Source organism: Meles meles, chromosome 16, assembly GCF_922984935.1.
Source record: "Meles meles chromosome 16, mMelMel3.1 paternal haplotype, whole genome shotgun sequence".
Taxonomy (NCBI): Eukaryota; Metazoa; Chordata; class Mammalia; order Carnivora; family Mustelidae; genus Meles; species Meles meles.
The window spans coordinates 57,441,020-57,461,161 of NC_060081.1; the positions used below are offsets into that span (position 1 = coordinate 57,441,020).

Here is a 20,142-nt window from a genome sequence, read left to right on the forward strand (position 1 = left end):
TTAGAAAAACATTTATTTAACCTAGGTCAGGGGATGACTCTTTGAAATACTTGGGAAATCCCTCCTGCCGGTGGGGAGGAGGGTGTATCCTTGCAAAACATCAGACAGGATCACCTCTGTTTCCCTTCGTTCTCTTCTAGGGGTTCATTTTTCCTTGTAGTGGTCATTTTATTGTCATATTTGTTTCTTACAAAGTTTTAACATTTCATAGGAACATTTCTTCTCTCCTTACCACAGGCTTCCAGATTGCAAGTATGTTAGAACTTAGGTGAAACCAGTCTTGTTATAGATTTCGAGAAATTGACTCTGATGTCAAGTGGTATTGAAGTTTTTGGGTTTTGTGGTTCACTTTTTTTTTTTAAGTTGTTGTAAATAAACTGCCCACAACATGGCTTGAACTCTCAACACCAAGATCAGGAGTCACATGTTCTACCGATTGAGCCAGCCAGGCACCCTATTATAGGTCTACTTTACAACTTTTTAAAATTGTATGTGGGTTAAGTAGGTTTGGGTAAAAGTTCATCCTGCTTATTTATTTATTTATTTTAAATATCTGCTTATTCTAGGGAGCACATGGGATGGGGCTGGGGGAAACGGGGAAGCCTCAGAGGGAGAGAGAGAATTTCAAGCCAACTCCCCACTGAGTCTGGAGCCCAACCTGGGGTTGGGAGGGCGGTGTTCAATCACGACCCTGAGATCCTGACCTGAGCTGAAATCAAGAGTCAGATGTTCAACCGACTGAGCCACCCAGGCACCCCAGTTCATCCTGCTGCTGTTTTTTTTGTTGTTGTTGTTGTTTTAAGATTTTATTTCTTAGAGAGTGAGAAGGCACAAGCAGGGGGAGGGACAAAGAGAGAGGGAGAAGCAGGCTCCCCGCTGAGCAGGGAGCCTGATGTAGGGCTCAATCCCGGACCCTGAGATCACAATCCCAGCCAAAGGCAGACTCTTAACCGACTGAGCCCCCAGGCATCCGATCCTGCTTCTTTAATAGTAATATTTAATGATCCAAGTGTGTATATTAATCTTCTGTTGTTCATTCAGGTGCTGCGTATTGTCAGTTTATGGACATGCTGTTCCCTGGCTCGATTGCCTTGAAGAAAGTGAAATTCCAGGCTAAGTTAGAACATGAATACATCCAGAACTTCAAAATACTACAAGCAGGTTTTAAGAGAATGGGTGTTGACAAAGTAAGTAAATTTTACTTTCATTTGGTTGTTTCTTAATTAGAAACTGTTACTAAGGATATAGATGTTGGCCTGTAACTTTGGACATTTTCTACCTGCCCCCCTCAGTTTATATAATTATCTTTTCTCCAGCTAAAATAGGATTTATTGGGAGCAGCATTTCTTTGTACCTTCTTCCCCGGTTCCCTTGTTGTCCTCTTCCTTTATTTTGAAGTTACTGGTGTCTGGAGAAATCCGCCTATAAATCTGTATTCACGATTTTTTAAAAAAATAATACTGTTTCATCTTTATTAGTCTGAGATTTAATCCTTTTTATCTCTGGATTTACTTCTGTAAAGCATACCATATGATAGAATAAGTAGTTCTCAGAAAAGAATCTAGAATTATTGCTTTTTATGGTAGGTACAGTAGATCCTTTGTGTGTGCTGACAACTTCCTTTTGTCCCTAAGGATATTTGAAAGTATCAGAAACCTAGTCCACCAGGCTTCATTAGGACACATATTATCTCTGTTTTAGTAGATAATGTATTACACAAAATTAAGCAACCTCCCCCCACCCATTTTTCTTTTCTTTTTCTTTTTTTTTTTTAAGATTTTATTTATTACAGTGTGAAAGGGGGGAGGAGCAGAGGGGGAGAGACAGAATCTCAGACTCCATACCAACCATAGAGCCTGATGGGACTCAATCTCTGACCCCGAGATGATGGCCTGAGTTGAAGTCAGGAATTTGATACTTAACTGACTGAGCCACCCAGGTGCCCCAGAATGGTTTATTCTTTTAAGCCATTTTTTGAGGAATTGTTTTTTAATAAAGCTTGTAGTCACACCTTAATTATCTTGCTGGTGTATCTGGTCTGTATTTACTTCAAAATCAGTCTTTCTATAATATATGAAATATGCATTTGTATTGAATGAATATCATTTAGGTACCAGGCATAGTTTGGTATAGCTTATGTGCAGTAATTTTTCTTTTTATAGAATTGCTACTTTATTTTTTTGAACAAGGAAAAATTTTTTTTTTCTCTCAAGGATTTTATATATTTATTTGACACAGAGAGAGAGAGAGAGAGAGACAGCGAGAGAGGGAACACAAGCAGAGAGAGTGGGAGAGGGAGAAGCAGGTTTCCCGCTGTGCAGGGAGCCCGATGTGGGGCTCGATCCCAGGAACTTGGGATCATGACCTGAGCCGTAGGCAACCGCTTAACGACTGAGCCGTCCGGGCGCCCCATGAACAAGGAAAATTTCTTTCTTTTTTTTTTTTTTTTTTTAACAAGGAAAATTTCTAAAGCATACAAAAGTGGAGTGAATACTGTGATGATCTTTCATGTATGTCAGCAGTTATCAAATGATGGCCAGTTTGTTTCAGATATCCCTTTACCCCACCTGCTGTACTCACAGATTATTGAGAATGAGTTCCAGATAACATTTCATTTATAAATGTTTCAGTATCATACAGAGTAATTTCTTAAAATTCTATTTATTTGCTCACAGAGGTGGATATAATTCAAAATATTACATACATTCTTTTTTTTTTTTTTAGGTTTTATTTATTTATTTGACAGACAGAGAGAGAGGGAACACAAGCAGGGGGAGTGGGAGAGGGAGAAGCAGGCTTCCCGCCGAGCAGGGAGCCCGATGTGGGCCTTGATCCCAGGACCCTGGGATCATGACCTGAGCTGAAGGCAGCTGCTTGACTGAACCACCCAGGCGCCCACATACATTCATTTTTATAAAAATACCATTGCAACTGGAATCCTTGATGAGTTAAAAGATAGTTAAACTCTGGCCGATGGTCCAGTAATTTGAAGTAATACCTGATAACAGATATCCTTGTACAATAAAAAAGTTTACAGGATTATATTTTAATAGGTTTGGAATTACTTGAAAAACATACCAGGGTGGCTCAGTCAGTTAAGCGTCTGCCTTTGGCTCAGGTCATGATCCCAAGGTCCTGGGATCAAGCCCCCACATTGGACTTCCTGCTTAGCGGGGAGCCTGCCCCTCTGCCTCTGCTGCTGCCGCTGCTTGTGCTCATGCGCACTCGCTGTCTTTCTCTCTGTCAAACAAATAAAATCTTAAAAAAAAAAAAATAGGGGCACCTGGGTGGCTCAGTGGGTTAAAAGCCTCTGCCTTTGGCTGGGGTCATGATCTCAGTGTCCTGGGATCGAGCCCCACATTGGGCTCTCTGCTCAGCGGGGAGCCTGCCTCCCCCTCTCTCTCTGCCTGCCTCTCTGCCTACTTGTGATCTCTGTCCAATAAGTAAATAATAAATAAAATAGAAAAACATACCATTTTGTAGAAATCTGGTCTGGGACAGATTATTACCTTCACCAATTTTTTTTTTTTTTTATTTTATTTATTTATTTGACAGAGACAGTGAGAGAGGGAATACAAGCAGGGGGAGTAGGAGAGGGAGAAGCAGGCATTCTATGCAGCAGGGAACCTGATGTGGGACTCGATCCCAGAACCCTGGGATCATGACCCAAGCCAAAGGCAAACCCTTAACGACTGAGCCACCCTGTCACCCCGCCTTCACCTGTTTTTAAGACAGAAGTTTTTTTTCCTTCCCCCCATTTTTTTTTTCCTGGATGAAATTTTTTTCCAGCTTTTTTGAGGTATGACTGACAAGACAGAATTTTCTTTAACACAGTTCACTGTAGGTACCTGTGGTTGGTTTGTGCTCAGAGTTTCCTACTTAGTGATGGGCACTGTGGCCATGCAAGTTGCCTGGGAGATTTACTCTTCGATGGAATGAATGTCTTATGATGTGCTTGGAATGTGTGTATGTGACTAACGTATAATATGTGTTCTTTTGCTTCTCATTCCTTTTGATGGGGGGGTTGGCAGGTCTAAGTACTTTGTGGAAGGCAGACTGTTTGAAACTTGCTCTATAAACTTTGAGGGGCTTACTTAGCACCAAGTTCTTGCCTCTAAACATTTTTTTTTCTCCTTTTGGTAGAGCTTTATACTGATTTGATGCATGGACACGTTTGATGCTTGCCAAAAACCTCTTGCTTTGGGCTAAATAGTCTTGGTATTTTTCTGCAGATAATTCCTGTGGACAAATTAGTAAAAGGAAAGTTTCAGGACAATTTTGAATTTGTTCAGTGGTTCAAGAAGTTTTTTGATGCTAACTATGATGGAAAAGACTATGACCCTGTAGCTGCCAGACAAGGTCAAGAAACTGCAGTGGCTCCCTCCCTTGTTGCTCCAGCTCTGAACAAACCGAAGAAACCTCTCAGCTCTAGCAGTGCAGGTAAAACTACAAAAACACCATTTCCGTACAAGAGTATTCCAAGTATTCGTTAGTCATCCGTTCATTCCGCCTTCAGCCAGAGGGTTTTGAGCCCCATAAACTCAGGGAGATTAAGGAGCATAATCCCAGCCGTGTGGCAGGATTATGACTGTGGCATCAGGCAGACCTCTGTTTGTTGCTGGGTCTCTCTAGCCCTGTTTAAGCCAATTTAGCTCTTCCCCAGTTTCTTCCTCTGTAAAATGGGAATTTTGGTATTTGCCCCAGAGGGTGGTTCTTGAGGTTTGAATGAATTACTTTATGTAGTGTTGCCAGTACTCTTTAGTTGTATGGGCTAGAAATTCCTCAGGTTAGCTCACAAAAGGGAGCTTTAGTTTGAACACAAGGCCTTTTCACAGGGCCCTGGGATGGGAAGTTACAACCAGACCGCAACACCCAGGAGCTGAAGGAGATTTCCAGGTCTCTTAGGAACTGGGCTTGGCTCTCTGCATCATCATTCTGTCTGCAGACCAGTTTCCTGTGCTTATTGTGGCTTCCCTGCCCTCTCTAGAATTTGAGCTGCTAAGTGGCTTTGGCTTGCTATGATGCCAGCAGAATCTGGGAGGCAGTTTTTAGAGACCTTCTCTAAAAGGTTTTGGCTTGGTAGGTTTCCCAAAACCTCTTTGCAGTCGTGTATTCGTGGAACATTTGTATACCTAGGGACAGAGCAGATGTTCTTCAGATGCTAACTTCTCCTTTTCCAGAAGAGGAAAGAGTATTAGTTAATGAGAGAGAGGTTGAACTGTCTGCTAGGTAGAGAGGGGCATTGTGTACTTTCTAATTTTCATAGCTTTATTGAGATATGGCTTTATTGAGATATAATTCACTTGCCATACAGTTCACTCATTTAAAATGTACAGTTGAATTCTTTTTAGTGTATTCGCAGATATGTTCAACTATCGCCACAACCAATTTTAGTACGTTTTTGTTACTCCCTAAAAGAAACTCCCATAGCAGTCACTTCCCGTTTTCCCCTAGCTCTTCCCCCACCCCCTCAACTCCAGGCAACCACTAGTCCACTTTGTGGATTTACCTGTTCTGAATGTTTCACACAAATGGGGTCATAGAATATTGGTCTTTGTGTCTGGCTTCTTTAATTTAGTATTATGTTTTCAAGGTTCATCCATGTCGTAGCACCTGTCAGTACTTCATTATTTTTAGTGGCTGCATTATATGACTATACCACATTTTACTTTTTTATTTTAATTTTTTTTGGGAAGCAGAGGGAGAGAGAAAGAATCTTCAGCAGACTCCGTGCCCAGTGCGGAGCCTGATGCGGGGTTTGTTCTCACAAGAGAACAAGAGAACACTGAGATCATGACCTGAGCTGAAATCAAGGGTCGGACGCTTAACTGGCTGAGCCGCCCAGGGGCCCCCACATTTTACTTATTCATTAGCTGATGATCATTTGGGTTGTTTCCCCTCTTGAACTGTTAGGAATAGTGCTGCTTTGAACATTCCTATACAGGTTTCTATGTGGGCCTATGTTTTCATTTCTCTTGGGTATAAATCCGAAGATACCTACTTATGGAGCACAATTCTTGGGTCATATGGTTCCTCTGTTTAACCTTTTACAGAACTACCTGATTCTTTTCCGAAGTGGCTGCATTGTTTTATATTCCCATCAGTAGAGTGTGAGGGTTCCAATTTCTCCAGATACTTAGTGCTTAGCTTGCTAGAATGGGGATCTGCATCGATGCTGGGAACAGGCAAGTAGAGATTTGCAGTAAGCATTTAATCTTGGGGATAAAGATATACTAGAGATCACCCAGAGGAAGTGCCTTTATCTGCGGGTGAAAGCCTTACAGTTATTGAACATTTTGGGGTGTCAGGAAGATCAGATATTTCTAAGTCTGACATCATGTACAGCTTTACAGAATAATTGCTAAAGAAATGATTAAAATCATGAACCATAAATTTACCTCAAGGTAGCCTGTTCTTGATTATTCTTGATTGTTTTAACCACACTACTCTTTCCTTTGTCAGCTTTTGGCTCTATTCACAGAGAAGTCTGTAAGTCCTAGTCAGGGCGCTGCTTTCCTCTCCTAACCCTCCTAACCTCCTTTTTCAAGGTGAGCAAGATGCGGGTTTTGAGGTAACAAGTGGTAAGAGCAGTCTGCCACCCTTCTCTTCCCAAGCCAAGGAGTTTGAGGTTCTAAGATGGGGGGCATCTTACTTTCCAGATGGGAGACGTTGGGCACCCGGCAGCAGCAGGGAATGTGAGCCCACTCCTGGCATGAAGTTTGTTTTTGCTCCACGAAGTTACCCTCTGTGTGGATTTGGTTGGAGCTAGGTTAAGGTAGATTGTTGGTGTGCGCCAGAAGGACTGTGTTGCTTTCAGATGATAGTGCTCTTTACCCCAGCAGGAAAAAGACCTCATAGAGGGACTCCTTCCCAGCACAAAAGATGGTGGCTAAAATTGGTACTTAACTCTGCTGCCATAGAAACCGCTCTGGGCAAACACGGGAGTGCGGTCTTGCATGCTGGGCTCTCTACAGTGGGTCCCTGCACTGTGCAGCTGTGTAGGGCCGTTGGTCACAGCCTCCTTTTGTCTGGTGGGTTTTTTATCTTGAAGTTTCTCCTCTTAAAAAAAAGCTCTGCTGCTCTCTCAGCTCCACAGAGGCCCATTGCAACACACAGAACTACTGCAACTCCTAAGGCTGGCCCGGGTGTGGTGCGAAAGAACCCTGGTGTTGGCAACGGGGATGACGAAGCAGCCGAACTGATGCAGCAGGTAGGCACTGCCTCTGTCCGAGACGGGAGTCGCTTCAGGAGAAAGGGTGCTGGGCAGCCCTGACCAGGGGAGGCCTGTCTGTGTTCTTGGAGGAAGGCCTGCCTTATCTGCCTGCTGAAGCAGTCCTCAGCATGAATTGTGAGCACTTTGGGTGCTGTGTGGGGACTGGGAGTGTGGGGGTGTGGGTGGAAGAGTGGGATCAGTGTGTCTAAGATGTGTTAGTGTGACAGAAGCCCGTGTCTTTGGAAACCCACCTGTACAGTAGAACTGTGTCGAAGATCTCTGGAACACTGCTCAGGGTTCTGTGGGATTCACAGAGTGTCTCTTGAATTTTGGCTCTGACAGAAGATAAAGGAGAGTTTCTTTCTAAATAGTAAATAAAAAAGATTCTGTGGTGTCTGTGCTGAAATCCTGGGTCACTAGAAATCTAAGAGTGGAACTGGTGTGGAAAGCTCTTCTGTTGTTATTTGTTCTGTGATTTGAAATGTATGCTTCAGGATTAGTTAAATATCCTGAAGGTACTTAGCAGAGAGGTCTCTGGATCTGAACAAAATTTAGACTTAGACATTTTTTCACCAACCCTTATTTTGTTTGTTTGCTTTTGGATGATTTTGTTCATTAATTCCAGTTTTAAAATCAAGGATGCTCTATGACTCCTGTATGTTTGGAATTGAATCCTTTCACTTTCCTGAAAGCCAACTCCTAAAACCTGGGGGCAGTGGCCTTACTTGAACCTGGAACCTCTCATGACCCTAGCCCTGCTCCTAGGAGATCAGGACATAAGAGCCTGCCCAGAGATGATATTTGTTTGTTTCAAAGATTTATTTATTTATTTATTTATTTGACAGACAGAGACCACAAGCTCTCTCTCTCTGAGCAGAGAGCCCGATGTGGGGTTCCATCCCAGGACTCTGAGCCCATGACCTGAGCCGAAGGCAGAGGCTTAACCTACTGAGCCACCCAGGCACCGCTGAGTTTTTTTTGTTTTTTTGTTTTTTTTCAGTCTTTTGATTTGTGTGTGCCCTGTGCTTCTAGGTGCTGATGTCAAGGTACCTTATCTGGGCTACCATCCCCATTAGTGTGGCTGCCTTGAGTACCCTCTGGGGACTGTCACTGTGAAGTACAGAAATCCTGGAGAGTAAGGAGGCTGTCCTGTAACTGTCTATTTCTAGGCAAGGATGTGCACAGGAAGCAGTCTCAGGGAAGAACAGTGTTGCTAATGCCAAGGCTGGGTGGCCAGCTTGGGCTTCTTTTTTTTTTTTTTGTTAATTAAAAATTTTTTTTTTGCTTAAAGATTTTATTTATTTATTTGACAGACATCACAAGTAGGCAGAGAGGCAGGCAGAGAGAGAGAGGAGGAAGCAGACTCCCTGCTGAGCAGAGAGCCCAATGTGGGGCTTGATCCCAGGACCTTGGGACCACAACTGGAGCCGAAGGCAGAGGCTTTAACCCACTGAGCTACCCAGGCGCCCCCAGCCCGGGCTTCTTGTACTCTCCAGGAGAAGATGCAGTGGATTCTGTGGGACTGCTGCTCTTGGCTCAGCTAATGTCCTGTGTGATCTGGCACAGGTTTTGAGTTGTATAGATTTGGGGATTTTTCTGGCTCTGTTGCTTCTACTTGGGACAAATCAATTAACCTCTCTGAACTTACCGTGTTGTGTGAAGTGGGGCTAATGCTTTGCTCATAGTAGTTGAATTGATGTTATGTCAGGTCCCTGGAATGGTGTCTAGGATAAAAGAGGAAAATGGCTGTGGATAAAAAACAGTTGTGATTATTATGGTTCTTGTCCATGGTCTTGATAGAGCAAAATAGATTTTGGAGTGTCTTTTTTAAAAAGATCACAGGGGTCAGATTGTCTTCACAAGTGTTAATAATAAAAACAAAAATAACGGATATTTTTAGAGTGGTTTGCCCTTGCTCTAGTGAGTACTTCACTTCTGCATTAGCCCTGTGAGGTCTCACAGATAGGGACAGTGTGCCTGGGGAGGTTAAATGACCTGCCCGGAGGGTGGAGTCAGCTGCCCAAGTCCTGGCTCCGGAGTACTGAGGCTAGTGCAGGCTTTCCTTTTTTTGTTTTTTTTTGTTTTTGGTTTTTGTTAATATGAAGGTTTTTTTTTTTTTTTTTTTTTAAGGTTTTCTCCAGGTTACCAGAGTCCTTACCTAAACACCCTATTACTGACTTCCTTGGCTCTTTTACCTGGTCTGTCTGGCTTCTTGGAAGTATTTGAATTTGTGGCCTTTGACAAAGGTGTGGAGATCTGGGAGACGTAAATGATGTGGGAAATAGAGCCAGACGAGCTTCTTAGGGCAAGAGGTGTATTCTACAAGTGGTGTATTCTACACGGATTACCTCATGCAGCAGTTCTGCATTCTTAAGGCATCCTGGAGAAGTTTACTTTGCGTTGATTTGAGTCCAGAGCAGTACTGTTCAAGAGAAATAGAATGCAAACCAGAAGTGTGAGGCACATACATAATTTAAAATTTTCGAGTAGCCACATTAAAAAAAGGAAAGGAACCCATGAAATTTCTTCTAATAACCCATTACCCAATGTATCCAAAGTATTACCATTTTAACATGTAACCAATACAAATAATCGTCAGTGAGATACTTTATGCTTGAAGACCTTACTAGGTTTTTGAAATCCAGTGTGTATTTGTGTGTATTTAATATTTGCCGCCTGTCTCAATTGCATTGGCCACATTTCAAGTACCCAGATAGCCACTTGAGGCTCCTAGCTACTCTGCTGCTCAGTGCAGGTCCAAAGCATTCTCCTTAGGTTTCCTAGGTTATAGCTATTACTTTACTACAAGAGAAGGTTTAAGAGTGGCATTGATTACTAGTCACAGAGTTTTAACAATCTCCTAGGTAAGCATTTAGAGGAATGGAGAGCGAAAGCCAGTGACTTTCAGTGTATACTCACTGGTTCTTGTGGATATATCTTACTGAATGATATTATGGAGGAAGCCTGCTTTGGCTCCTCGGTGGGGCCCAGAAGGCTGAGTTCTGGTGCCCTTTATGATGTGTAGGCTAAGGAAGTTGGAGTGGGTTTGTGAGGGAGGCGCTAGTGAACCATGAGTGATGGACTCCAAACTGTAGCATACCTTTTGACTTCCCTTTACTCCTAAGTCACTAATGTGATTAGTAGGCCTCTTCCCCTGGCTCTTGGTTCTTAGAACTCAAGATTTAAGGCAGCTTCCTACTGCTGAGGTTGGTTGGCTCTCCCCCTACTCCCCCTTTTTAAAAGATTTATTTATTTTAGGGTGAGCTGGGGGAGGGGCAGAGGGAGAAAGAGGTTCTGATGCAGTTTCCACGCAGAGCCTGATGTAGGGCTCGGTCTTACTACCCTGAGACCATGACCTGAGCTGAAATCAAGAGTCTGACTCTTAAACTGACTGAGCCACCTGGGTGCTCCAGTCTTACCCTTCTATCTTCTATCCTGTCTCATACTCCACTTTGTGGCTGATAGTTTATTTTTATACACAGTTATTTATATTATATTTGTTTCATTGAAATTCTGTTTTTTTTTCCTTTTTTAAAGATTTTATCCATTCATTTGACAGAGAGAGCGAGAGAGGGAACACAAGCAGGGGGAGTGGGAGAGGGAGAAGCAGACTTCCCGCTGAGCAGGGAGCCCGATGGAGGGCTTGATCCCGGGACCCTGGGATCATGACTCGAGCTGCGAGCTGAAGGCAGACGCTCAATGACTAAGCCACCCACGCGCCCCTGAAAGTCTGTTTAGAACCTTGATTCTGGTTAGGTCTGTTCAGGCCTTTGATGATGAACATTGAAACTAAGTAATTGACAGAATGGTCCTGGTGGTTCTGGACACCTGTTCTCATCTGTGGATGCTTCTCGACTGCAGCTTATGAAGAGGAGTTTTCTTCCATCCTCGGACAGGACTTGATCCCTTTGGCTATCTCTGGCTTCCTTGTGAGGCCATGGAGCAGCTAAAGCAGCTGTTTGCTTCAGTTTTTGCAGCTGGTTCAGAAGGTTGGACTAGATGATGATATCTGTGGTGTCCTTCTGGCTCTCAAAATTCCCTGCTGCCTGAATTGCACTCAGTATCTGCACCTTTGATTTCCTGGCTTGGCCTTCCCTATGGCCCCAACCTATACTTGAGCAGTACTGTTCAAGAGAAATAGAATGCAAACCAGACATGTGAGGCACATACATAATTTAAAATTTTCTAGTAGCCACGTTTAAAAAAAGGAAAAAGAAAACCATGAAGTTTCTTCTAATAACCCATTACCCAATGTACCCAAAGTATTACCATTTTAACATATAACTAATACAGATAATTGTCAGTAAGATACTTTATGCTTGAAGACAGTACATAAAACCCCAGGATTTTATGCTGCGTGGTATGCTGTGTAATTTGTATTTCAGTGAGAGTTAAATCGAATTCACGTGTCATAGAGTTGAATATACTGTAATGATGATGTGCGCTGTGTTTAAAATATAAAGGGCCATGAGAGTTCTTACGACATTTGTCACTGTTGGCTAAATAGAGTCCTGGACTAAGCACTGAGATTTAATTGTTCACTGGCCTTTTGTGGGAATTAAACCCCTCAGCAGGAGAATCCTTTAGCACCTGTGGTGAGCTGGCGAGGTGCTTGGTGGAATATGCTGGGTCTGCTTCCTGCCTCTGTGTCTTCTCTCCCTTTTTGAAATTCTCTTGGGAGAGAGGGCCAGGACCTTTTCTTCTCTTGAGTCATGGAGTGCTCCCCCATCCCCAACCTAAGGCGGCCCCGTGAGAACCACTGAGTTCTCCATGCCCAGGTCGCTCTCACTTCTAGCTGTCTTTGGCTAACAGTAGTCATCTGTAGTCAGTCTTCCTCTCCTGCCTTGCCATTTCTGTCCTGCTTCTCTGGACCAGACCCTCTCTTTCCATTGACCTCCACATGCAGAAAGACCTCGATATTACTGACCAGTGCCTTGATAAGGACTCAGTTTATGCTTGTCAGCCACTTTGCTGGGCTGGGTTGTGGGTTCTGGCTCTGTATTTGTCTCAGGAATCCAGAGTTTTTCTCCTTGAACTTTTCTCAATCCCTGAGAAGTTCCTCATGATTCCTGGTGTAGCCTGCCTCTTCCTGGGAGGCGTTATAGTCAGGGTGGCCATGAACAAGCCTACATTATTTATCTGGAGCTGAAGAAAATTGATACTAAACAGAAGTGGGTTTTGATCCATGTTAGTGTGATGGAAGACCCCGTCTTCATTTGGCTTAGTGGTTTGTCTGATATGTTATTGGTATGTAAATGTTGAGTATCTCACCCTTTCCAATGTCTTATGCAGGTCAACGTATTGAAACTTACCGTCGAAGACTTGGAAAAAGAAAGAGATTTCTACTTTGGAAAGCTAAGGAACATTGAATTGATTTGCCAGGAGAACGAGGGGGAGAACAACCCTGTATTGCAGAGGATCGTGGACATTCTCTATGCCACAGATGTATGTGTTGACACCAGGATATTTTCTTGCCACTTTTCCATCTGAGACAAAGTTAATTTTATCTGGTTGTTTTCAGCAAACTCAGTGTTGGTGCTTGTCCTATTCCAGGATAGCATTCATCAAAAGACTTTGACCTCTCAGAGTCATTCAGAGGTCATCTCTGCTCAGCCTGAGCCTCTGCCTTGAGGTCTGTGAGCCTTTGAGGCAGCAATGGGACAAGGAGATGGCTGGCTTGCCCAGATTCTGTGGTTTATGGCCACTGATCGGGGATGAGTGCCACAAAATGCTCTTAACCCCACCATCCCCACTCCACCCCCTGCAACTTAGACCTCTCAACTCCATTTTATCAGGCCCCCTGGCATGACCCAGGAACCACGCTCACGGCCCCTTTTTGATGTCCCCTGCCTGTAGTTGTCGAATTGTATCTGTTCCTCCTGCCCTGGAGTGTGTCTGGTTCCCATTTCCTCTCAGTACCAGTTGAATCTGCTGATATTAATTATGACATGCTAGCTGATCAGGAAAGACTGATTTTTCCCTACATTTAGGATTTGGTATCTTGCTATGCCCATTGTTTAATGACTTTGCTTATTTATAAATCTGCACACGTAGTAAGGTCTATAGGGTCAAGCTATAGTGTATAAGTGTTTTATAGTATGCATATCAGTATACAAATAAAAGAAAATATTAATATTGTTGTTAACACTGTTCTCTAAATATGCCAAGTGAATTTCGGGGGATGAAGACAGATGACTGAAAAGATGATACTTTGTTCAGTAAATCCTTATTCTGGGCTTGCTCTATGCCAGCTTCAGTGAAACAAAGATGATGAAGATACAGGGGTCCTTGGTCTAGTCTGAGTATTATTTTAGTGGTGTTCTATCTTAAGTAATTTCAGCTGTAGAGATTTAGTTGAAAAAAAAATTTGGTGGTCAAAGGGGAAGTCTGATTTTTATGGTGCCGTAGCTGTTATCATATGCCAGAATGCCCTAGAGTGTGTGTGAGGTGGAAGCCGCAGATCGGCTGTATCCTGTGCCATTAATGTTGGATCAGTCTTGGCAGCTACTGTGGGATTATGAGTGTTTTGGGTAAACCCACAATAGCCACAGTGGCATGCATGGTCCTTAAGTGCCATCAGAAGAAGGTGTAAAGAAAAGGTGGCTCTGTAGACAGCTTATTGCAAGGAGATTGCGTGGTACTGAACTTTCGTGTTGACTTCAGGGGTTTTTGACGGTCTATTTTCTTTCTTAAAACCACATTACTGAAGTAGGATTGATGTAATGAACTGTACACATTTAAGTACAACTTGACGTGTGAAATCATCACCATAATCGACATAATTAAGAAATCAACTTTTGAGGATAAGTTTATGCTTAGCTTTTGCCTTTTGTGAGATGTGTTTCCACTGTCTAATAAAGTGGTGGTCACATGGCTTTGTGCTAGTAAATGTCAAATGTGCGGTAGAGATAGGAAGAGCCGTTGACTTTGAGAGGCTGTAAATATGAGGAAAGTGGCCCTATGGTAGAAACTGATCCTTCATTTGGTACTGAGTAATAGCTTTTCCCTCTCATTTTCCCATTTTAGGAAGGCTTTGTGATACCTGATGAAGGGGGCCCACAGGAGGAACAAGAAGAGTACTAACAGCCTGGACCAGCAGAGCAACATCAGAATTCTTCACTCCAAATCATGTGCTTAACTGTAAAATACCCCCTTTTATTATTCTTAGAGGACTCACTGGTTTCTTTTCATGAGCAAACAGTACCTCTTCTTAAAGTGCACTTTGCAGAAGTTTCACCCCTTTTCCAATGAGTTTGAGTTAGGAGCTTTTACCCTGTAGCAGAGCAGTATTAACATCTAGTTGGGTCACCTGGGGAACAAAGAGGCTGACCATGGGGCTCACTGAGTGGACGCTGGTAACACTGATTGCTGGAGAAGGTGTTTTTATGTGATGCACTGAGGTGGAGACCTCAGAGAAATGTAAAGACTTTTAAGCTAATGTGAAATCTTGGCAGAGAACGTTTTAATAAATAAATGCCTTAAGAGTATTTAAAATATGCTTCCATATTTCAAAATAGAAAATGTAACATGACAGGAGATTTTGGTGTTTGACATTGTGTCTGGGAAGGAAGGGCCAGACCTCTGGACCTTTGGAATCTGCTGTTCATAGGCCTTGCAGGGTTGCTTGAATCCTCAAAGGCCTAGACCTTGGCCCAAAAGGAGAGTTTAAAAAGTTGCTCTGTAAAGCCATTTGGTGTCCTTGACCAATAGTATCCCTGCTTTAAGAAGCAAGAGGCATTGTTGCCTGGATGAATAGAGGGTGTGTTTCAGCCCTGAGATGTTTGAGTTGAAGAGCTTGAATTTCATTGAACATTTCTCTGACGATTTTTCCAGTTATCCCTGAAATTTCTATGTATTGTGTTTTTTGGGAAATGAGGTGTGTCCAGTTTTTAAATCTAACAACTACTTTTGGGGACTTGCCCACATCTCTGGGATTTGAATGGGGGTCATGTCCCATTTTACTGTCTTTTAAGTTTACATTGAACATGTTTCTCCTCTCTGCTCCCCTCGCCCACTGGGGACTCCTCTTTGGCTCCTTAAAGTTTGCTGCTTAGAGTGTAAGTACAGCAGGCAGGTGGTCACGCTGCAATTTCTTTCTGGACCTCTGGCAAAGGGAGTGACCAGCGAAGGCCATCGCTACCTTGGGATCTGCAAGGCTGGGTGTTCTTGGTACCTGCTGTCCACCGCCCTCCACTGTTATTGGAATACTTTGCCAGTGCACTAATCTCTTTGGAGATAAAATTCGTTAGTGTGTTACTAAATGTTAATTTTGCAGAAGATGCAGTAACGTGTCTGAATTAATTATTAATATTTAAAATATTTCATTCCTTAACTCTTCCTCATTTGCCTTGCCCCTGGCCTATTCAGTTGCTTTGTTTGGCAGAATTCTGCAAAATGTGTGTCACCCACTACTGAGATTGTTCAGCCCCTGATGTATTTGTATTGATTTGTTCCTGGTGGTAGCTTGTCCTAAAATGTGTGTAGAAAGCAGGTATTTTATGATAAAATTGTTGTGTAGTGCATGCTCTGTGTGGAATTCAGAGGAAAACCCAGATTCAGTGATTAACAATGCCAAAAAAATGCAAGTAACTAGCCATTGTTCAAATAACAGTGGTGCTATTTCTCTTTTGTGGCCTTTTAGACTTTTGTTGCCCTAAAATTCCATTTTACTGGGAACCCATTTTCCACCTGGTCTTTCTTGACAGGGTTTTTTTCTACTTTAAACAGTTTCTAAATAAAATTCTGTATTTCAAGAGTGTCATGTCTTCTGAAATTTGTCTTGCCCTGAGTATATTCTTTTAGGTTTGAATGGTAAGATACCAATTCTTCTTTCTTAAATTCAGAGTGATCTTTTCAGTCTTTCACTGTTTTTTCAAATGTACTTATTTCTAAGCCTGTTCCTTTTTTCTCCATTCTTCACATTACATTTCTCAGCCTCCTGCAGTTAGACATTTTCATGCTACTGTGAGAGGTCTTTGAGAAGTCCAAGGCTTGGCCTCACAGCCTTGAAGCCTTTTCAGGTGGATTCCTCCTGAGAACTACAGCAGGACAGTGCTTGCTGGATGCCATGGGGAGATACTTTCTTCCCCCCCAGAAAGTATGTTTCAAAGGCAATGAACATAGTCTGAATCTATGAAATAAGCTAAAATTGTCATTTTCCCCTCCCTTTTAAAATTCTATGCCATAAGAACTGAGTTCTAAAGGAGACTTGCTGCCATTTTCAGTATGAAATAAAGATAATGGATAGGAGGTAGTTTCTCTTATGATTTTTAGGGTTCTTGCCACAATTATGGATGCTCTGTAAACCCAACTTGATGATTTTGCCTAGGGTTAAATCCGTATTACTTCCTCTAGAAATTAATGGCACAATACCTTCCTTGAAATGTGTACTTTCAAAAGGAATTTGACACCCCATGTGTTGGCAGTCTACAAGAAGATGCCTCCAGGTGTGCATGAAGTTGGTGAAGATACTGTGGGGTGATGCCAACTGAGAAGTTACTTTGGGAGGAGTGAAGCTGATCTGTGTGTACCTCTGACCTAAGTCTGACTACCTTGTTCTTTAGGCTGATACCTATAAAGTCTTGGTAGGAATAGTTCAGGTTAGGTCATTGGTGCAGTTAACTTGAATAAGCTGTTTGGTTTGCTTGGCGAGTTCTGTGTTGCTTGAGGAGAGGTAAACACATGGGTCCTCTGGCTGGACTGGGATTTGAGATTCACTCAGGCTGGTAGTCCTCAAACTGATGGGCTTCAGAATCACCTGGGGAACTTGACTGACAAATTTCTAAAGTCCATCTCCAGGAATTCTGAGTCAGAAGATTAAAAATCTGCATTTTACTGTGTTCCTCAGGCAACCTGGGCTTGATGTAGCCCTCAGATTTGTACTTTGGCCAGCAAGTTCAAGTGTGTATCTGACAGGGGAGCATTCAGATTTGAGTCCTTGCAGGTCTCTCCTAACTTTGTGATTTCTGAGCTAATTGCTCTCTCTCGTCTGACTGCAAAATGGGGATGATGATGTTGGCTGAAGTGCCTTGCTCTCTGGGTGCTAGTTGGGATCAGAATGAGCTGCTAGAAAAAGCAGCCACAACGTTAGATGGCCCCGTACGGGTGCTTCAGATCGGCTGACGTTCTTTACAAGTTCTAGATCTTTGAAAAGTTCAGGACGGTTTTTGTATCCTGAAAATTCAGGAGGGCACTGCTTAAGATAGGCGTCAGGTACTTTGTGAAATAAGTAACACGTTCCTTTATTGTTTCCTTTTCAGCTAGGTGGTATTGAGGAGTCCAGCTCCTTTAGGCTTTCAGGCTATGATTTTCATCCTGTTTTTCCTGAGGGAAATTGAAGCCTAACCACACCTTTCATTCACCATTTTCCTTGAAATGAAGGTTCATTGTGATTCAGTCATTCAAATTCATTGATTTAAAAACTTGTATTTATTTCAAGGTGTACTCTGTAGAATGTAATGTGGTGTTAGACAGGAAGCAGTTTTGCTATATAACCAAAATGACTCCCGAGAAGTTTTTCTTTAAGGAACATTTTACAGGGTTTGGCATAAGGAACTCCTTTTGTGATGTTTACCACAGTTCACCACAGTCCACAAACACAACCTAGGCTTTAAGTCTGATGAACATAATGAGGTTAGTGTGGGTGACCCACATCTGGCTGGTGTCAACAGAGAGTGTGGGAGTAGAAATAATCATCCTGAACCACATGGAACCCGAGCCTGTGGTCAGTGCTGATGTAGAATTTAGGATTCACACAGTGCAGGTCAGCCACCAAAGCCTAGAACTTTGTAGATGGTATCGAGAGATTGATTTAGAATTGCAGAGTGATCTGTCAGCAGTTGGCAGTTACATCACATCTTACCTTAAAAAAAAAGTCTCCCTTTTCCTGGTTTATTTGGAGTGTTTTCCCCAGTCTGCAGGCATTGTTGGTGGGGAGAAGCTGGGTGCAGGCATGAGGAAGAGGAGGAAGAGGAATTCATTCTTTTTACTGTGGTCTTCAACTTTCAGTTCAGGTTGTAGAATGAGATTTGGGAAGTTGGTAGGTGTGATTCAGCCCATTTGGGTAATTCAGCTCTTAACAGAGCTGGCTTTATGGTTCTTCCTAGTTTTCCAGTGGGAGCAGAGATGAGTTTCTAAGATTCAGCCTTAATGTGTGACTCAAAAAATTGCAGTGTAGACTATTAAATAAGTCCAGGGTTAAACTATGCAAGTGGGCAGACTGAATGTATAAAAGGAGTGTGTGGCTAGAATCCTCTGACCTTTACCAAAATAGATGAGGGAGTCAGTGCTGTGGTTGGGAGGCCAGGGACCAGCGATTGAGACCGTGGTCCTCCTCCAGGCCTGTATCTGGGTCTCCAGAGCACAGCTTTTCATTGGCTTAGTGGGGCTCAGTGGCTCAAGGGTGGTTTCCCTCAAGATCTTCTCTGGACCAGAGAGAATTACTTAGGTTTGTGAAAAGCTGATAGGATACTGGAGCAGAAAAGAATGGAGGAGTGCCTAGTTAGGCAAATGATGCCCTAGGGCCCAGTTTTCATCTGGAGAGGGACAGCTTTGGTTCAGAGAAAAGCACAATGTTGTTGTTGTTGTTTTTGCACAATGTTTCTCAGCATCAGCTACATACACTTTGAAAGTTTGAGAAAATTCTCACAATGAAATTGTAAAATGCAACTTCTATGTGTGTGTGTTTTAAAGATTTTATTTTTATTTATTTGACAGAGAGGGAACACAAGCAGGGGGCATTGGAGAGGGAGAAGCAGGCTCCCCGCGGAGCAGGGAGCCCCGGTGTGGGGCTTGATCTCAGGACCCTGAGATCATGACCTGAGTGGAAGGCAGGCACTTAATGACTGAGCCACCCAGGCGCCCAACTTCTGTGTTTTAATTAATGTTTTGACTCTAGGGTTGCCTGGGTAGTTCAGTTGGTTAAGCATCTGATTCCTGATTTCAGCTCAGGTCTTCTTCTTTTTTTTTTTTTTTTTTAATGAGAGGGAGAGAAGGGTAGGAAGGGCCGGAGGGAGAGGGAGAGGGAGAGAAAGAATCCCAAGCGGGCTCCATGCCCAGTGTATAGCCTGATATGGAGCCCAACGTGGAGGCTCCATCTCCCAACCCTGAGATCATGACCTAAACCGAGACCAAGAATTGGTCACCTAACCAACTGGGCCACCCAGGTGCCCCTCAGTTCAGGTCTTGATCTCAGAGTTCTGAGTTCAAACTCTGAATCGAGCTCCATGCTGGGCATGGAGCCTCCATTAAAAAACAAAACAGAAAAAAGTTTGACTCTAAAAGAAGCAACTTTGACAGAAATGCTTCAACATGTGTTTGGCTGCAGGCTGCAGGGAGAGCTTTGCTAATACAGCAGTCCACCTTATCTGCAGGAGACACATTTCCAAGACCCCCAGTGGATGCCTGCAACTGCAGCTAGTACTGATCTCTTCATACACTATGTTCTTTCCTATACAGACATATTTATGATAAAATAATTTATAAATTAGGCACAGTAAGAGATTAGCAACAATAGAGCAAGTGGAACAGTGTACTGTTCAGTGAATGTGGTCTCAGAGGATGTTAGCCTCCCATCCTCCCCCCTTGTGATGATTTGAGATGATGCAACCCCTGCATGTCGATGTGAAGTCAGATGAGTGACACAGGCACTCTGACATAGTTAGGCTACTGTTGATCTTGTACACTTAGGTCAGGAGGAGGAGCATCTGCTTCCTGCTCAGTGGGCTACGGGTGTCAGACACTGCAGAGAGTGAATCCATGGGGAAAGGGGCCTGCCCTACACCCATCCCCGAATCGCTGTGCAGTACAAGACTCTACACGAGCTGCGCTGGGATCTGTCATGGGTTATCCTAGTTAGGCTTGAGTGCCTTGCAGGTTCCTTTCCTCCCTTGCTTGCTCACCAGTAGTTTTGTTACGTTTGTATTAATAGT

At 43.1% G+C, this 20,142-nt stretch overlaps 1 protein-coding gene across 3 annotated transcripts in view; it reads left to right on the forward strand.

The window, feature by feature from the left end:
- MAPRE1 (microtubule associated protein RP/EB family member 1) overlaps positions 1-15,969 on the forward strand; it is a 31,965-nt gene extending 15,996 nt beyond the window's left edge. For all 3 annotated transcript variants that reach the window (XM_045981410.1, XM_045981409.1, XM_045981411.1), the window contains exons 3-7: positions 1,042-1,187; positions 4,233-4,440; positions 7,089-7,210; positions 12,506-12,658; positions 14,240-15,969. In XM_045981410.1, the coding sequence (XP_045837366.1) occupies positions 1,042-1,187; positions 4,233-4,440; positions 7,089-7,210; positions 12,506-12,658; positions 14,240-14,296 (686 nt within the window). In that variant the 3' untranslated portion in view covers positions 14,297-15,969. The remainder of the gene's footprint in view (positions 1-1,041; positions 1,188-4,232; positions 4,441-7,088; positions 7,211-12,505; positions 12,659-14,239) is intronic.
- Positions 15,970-20,142: the final 4,173 nt, after the last annotated feature.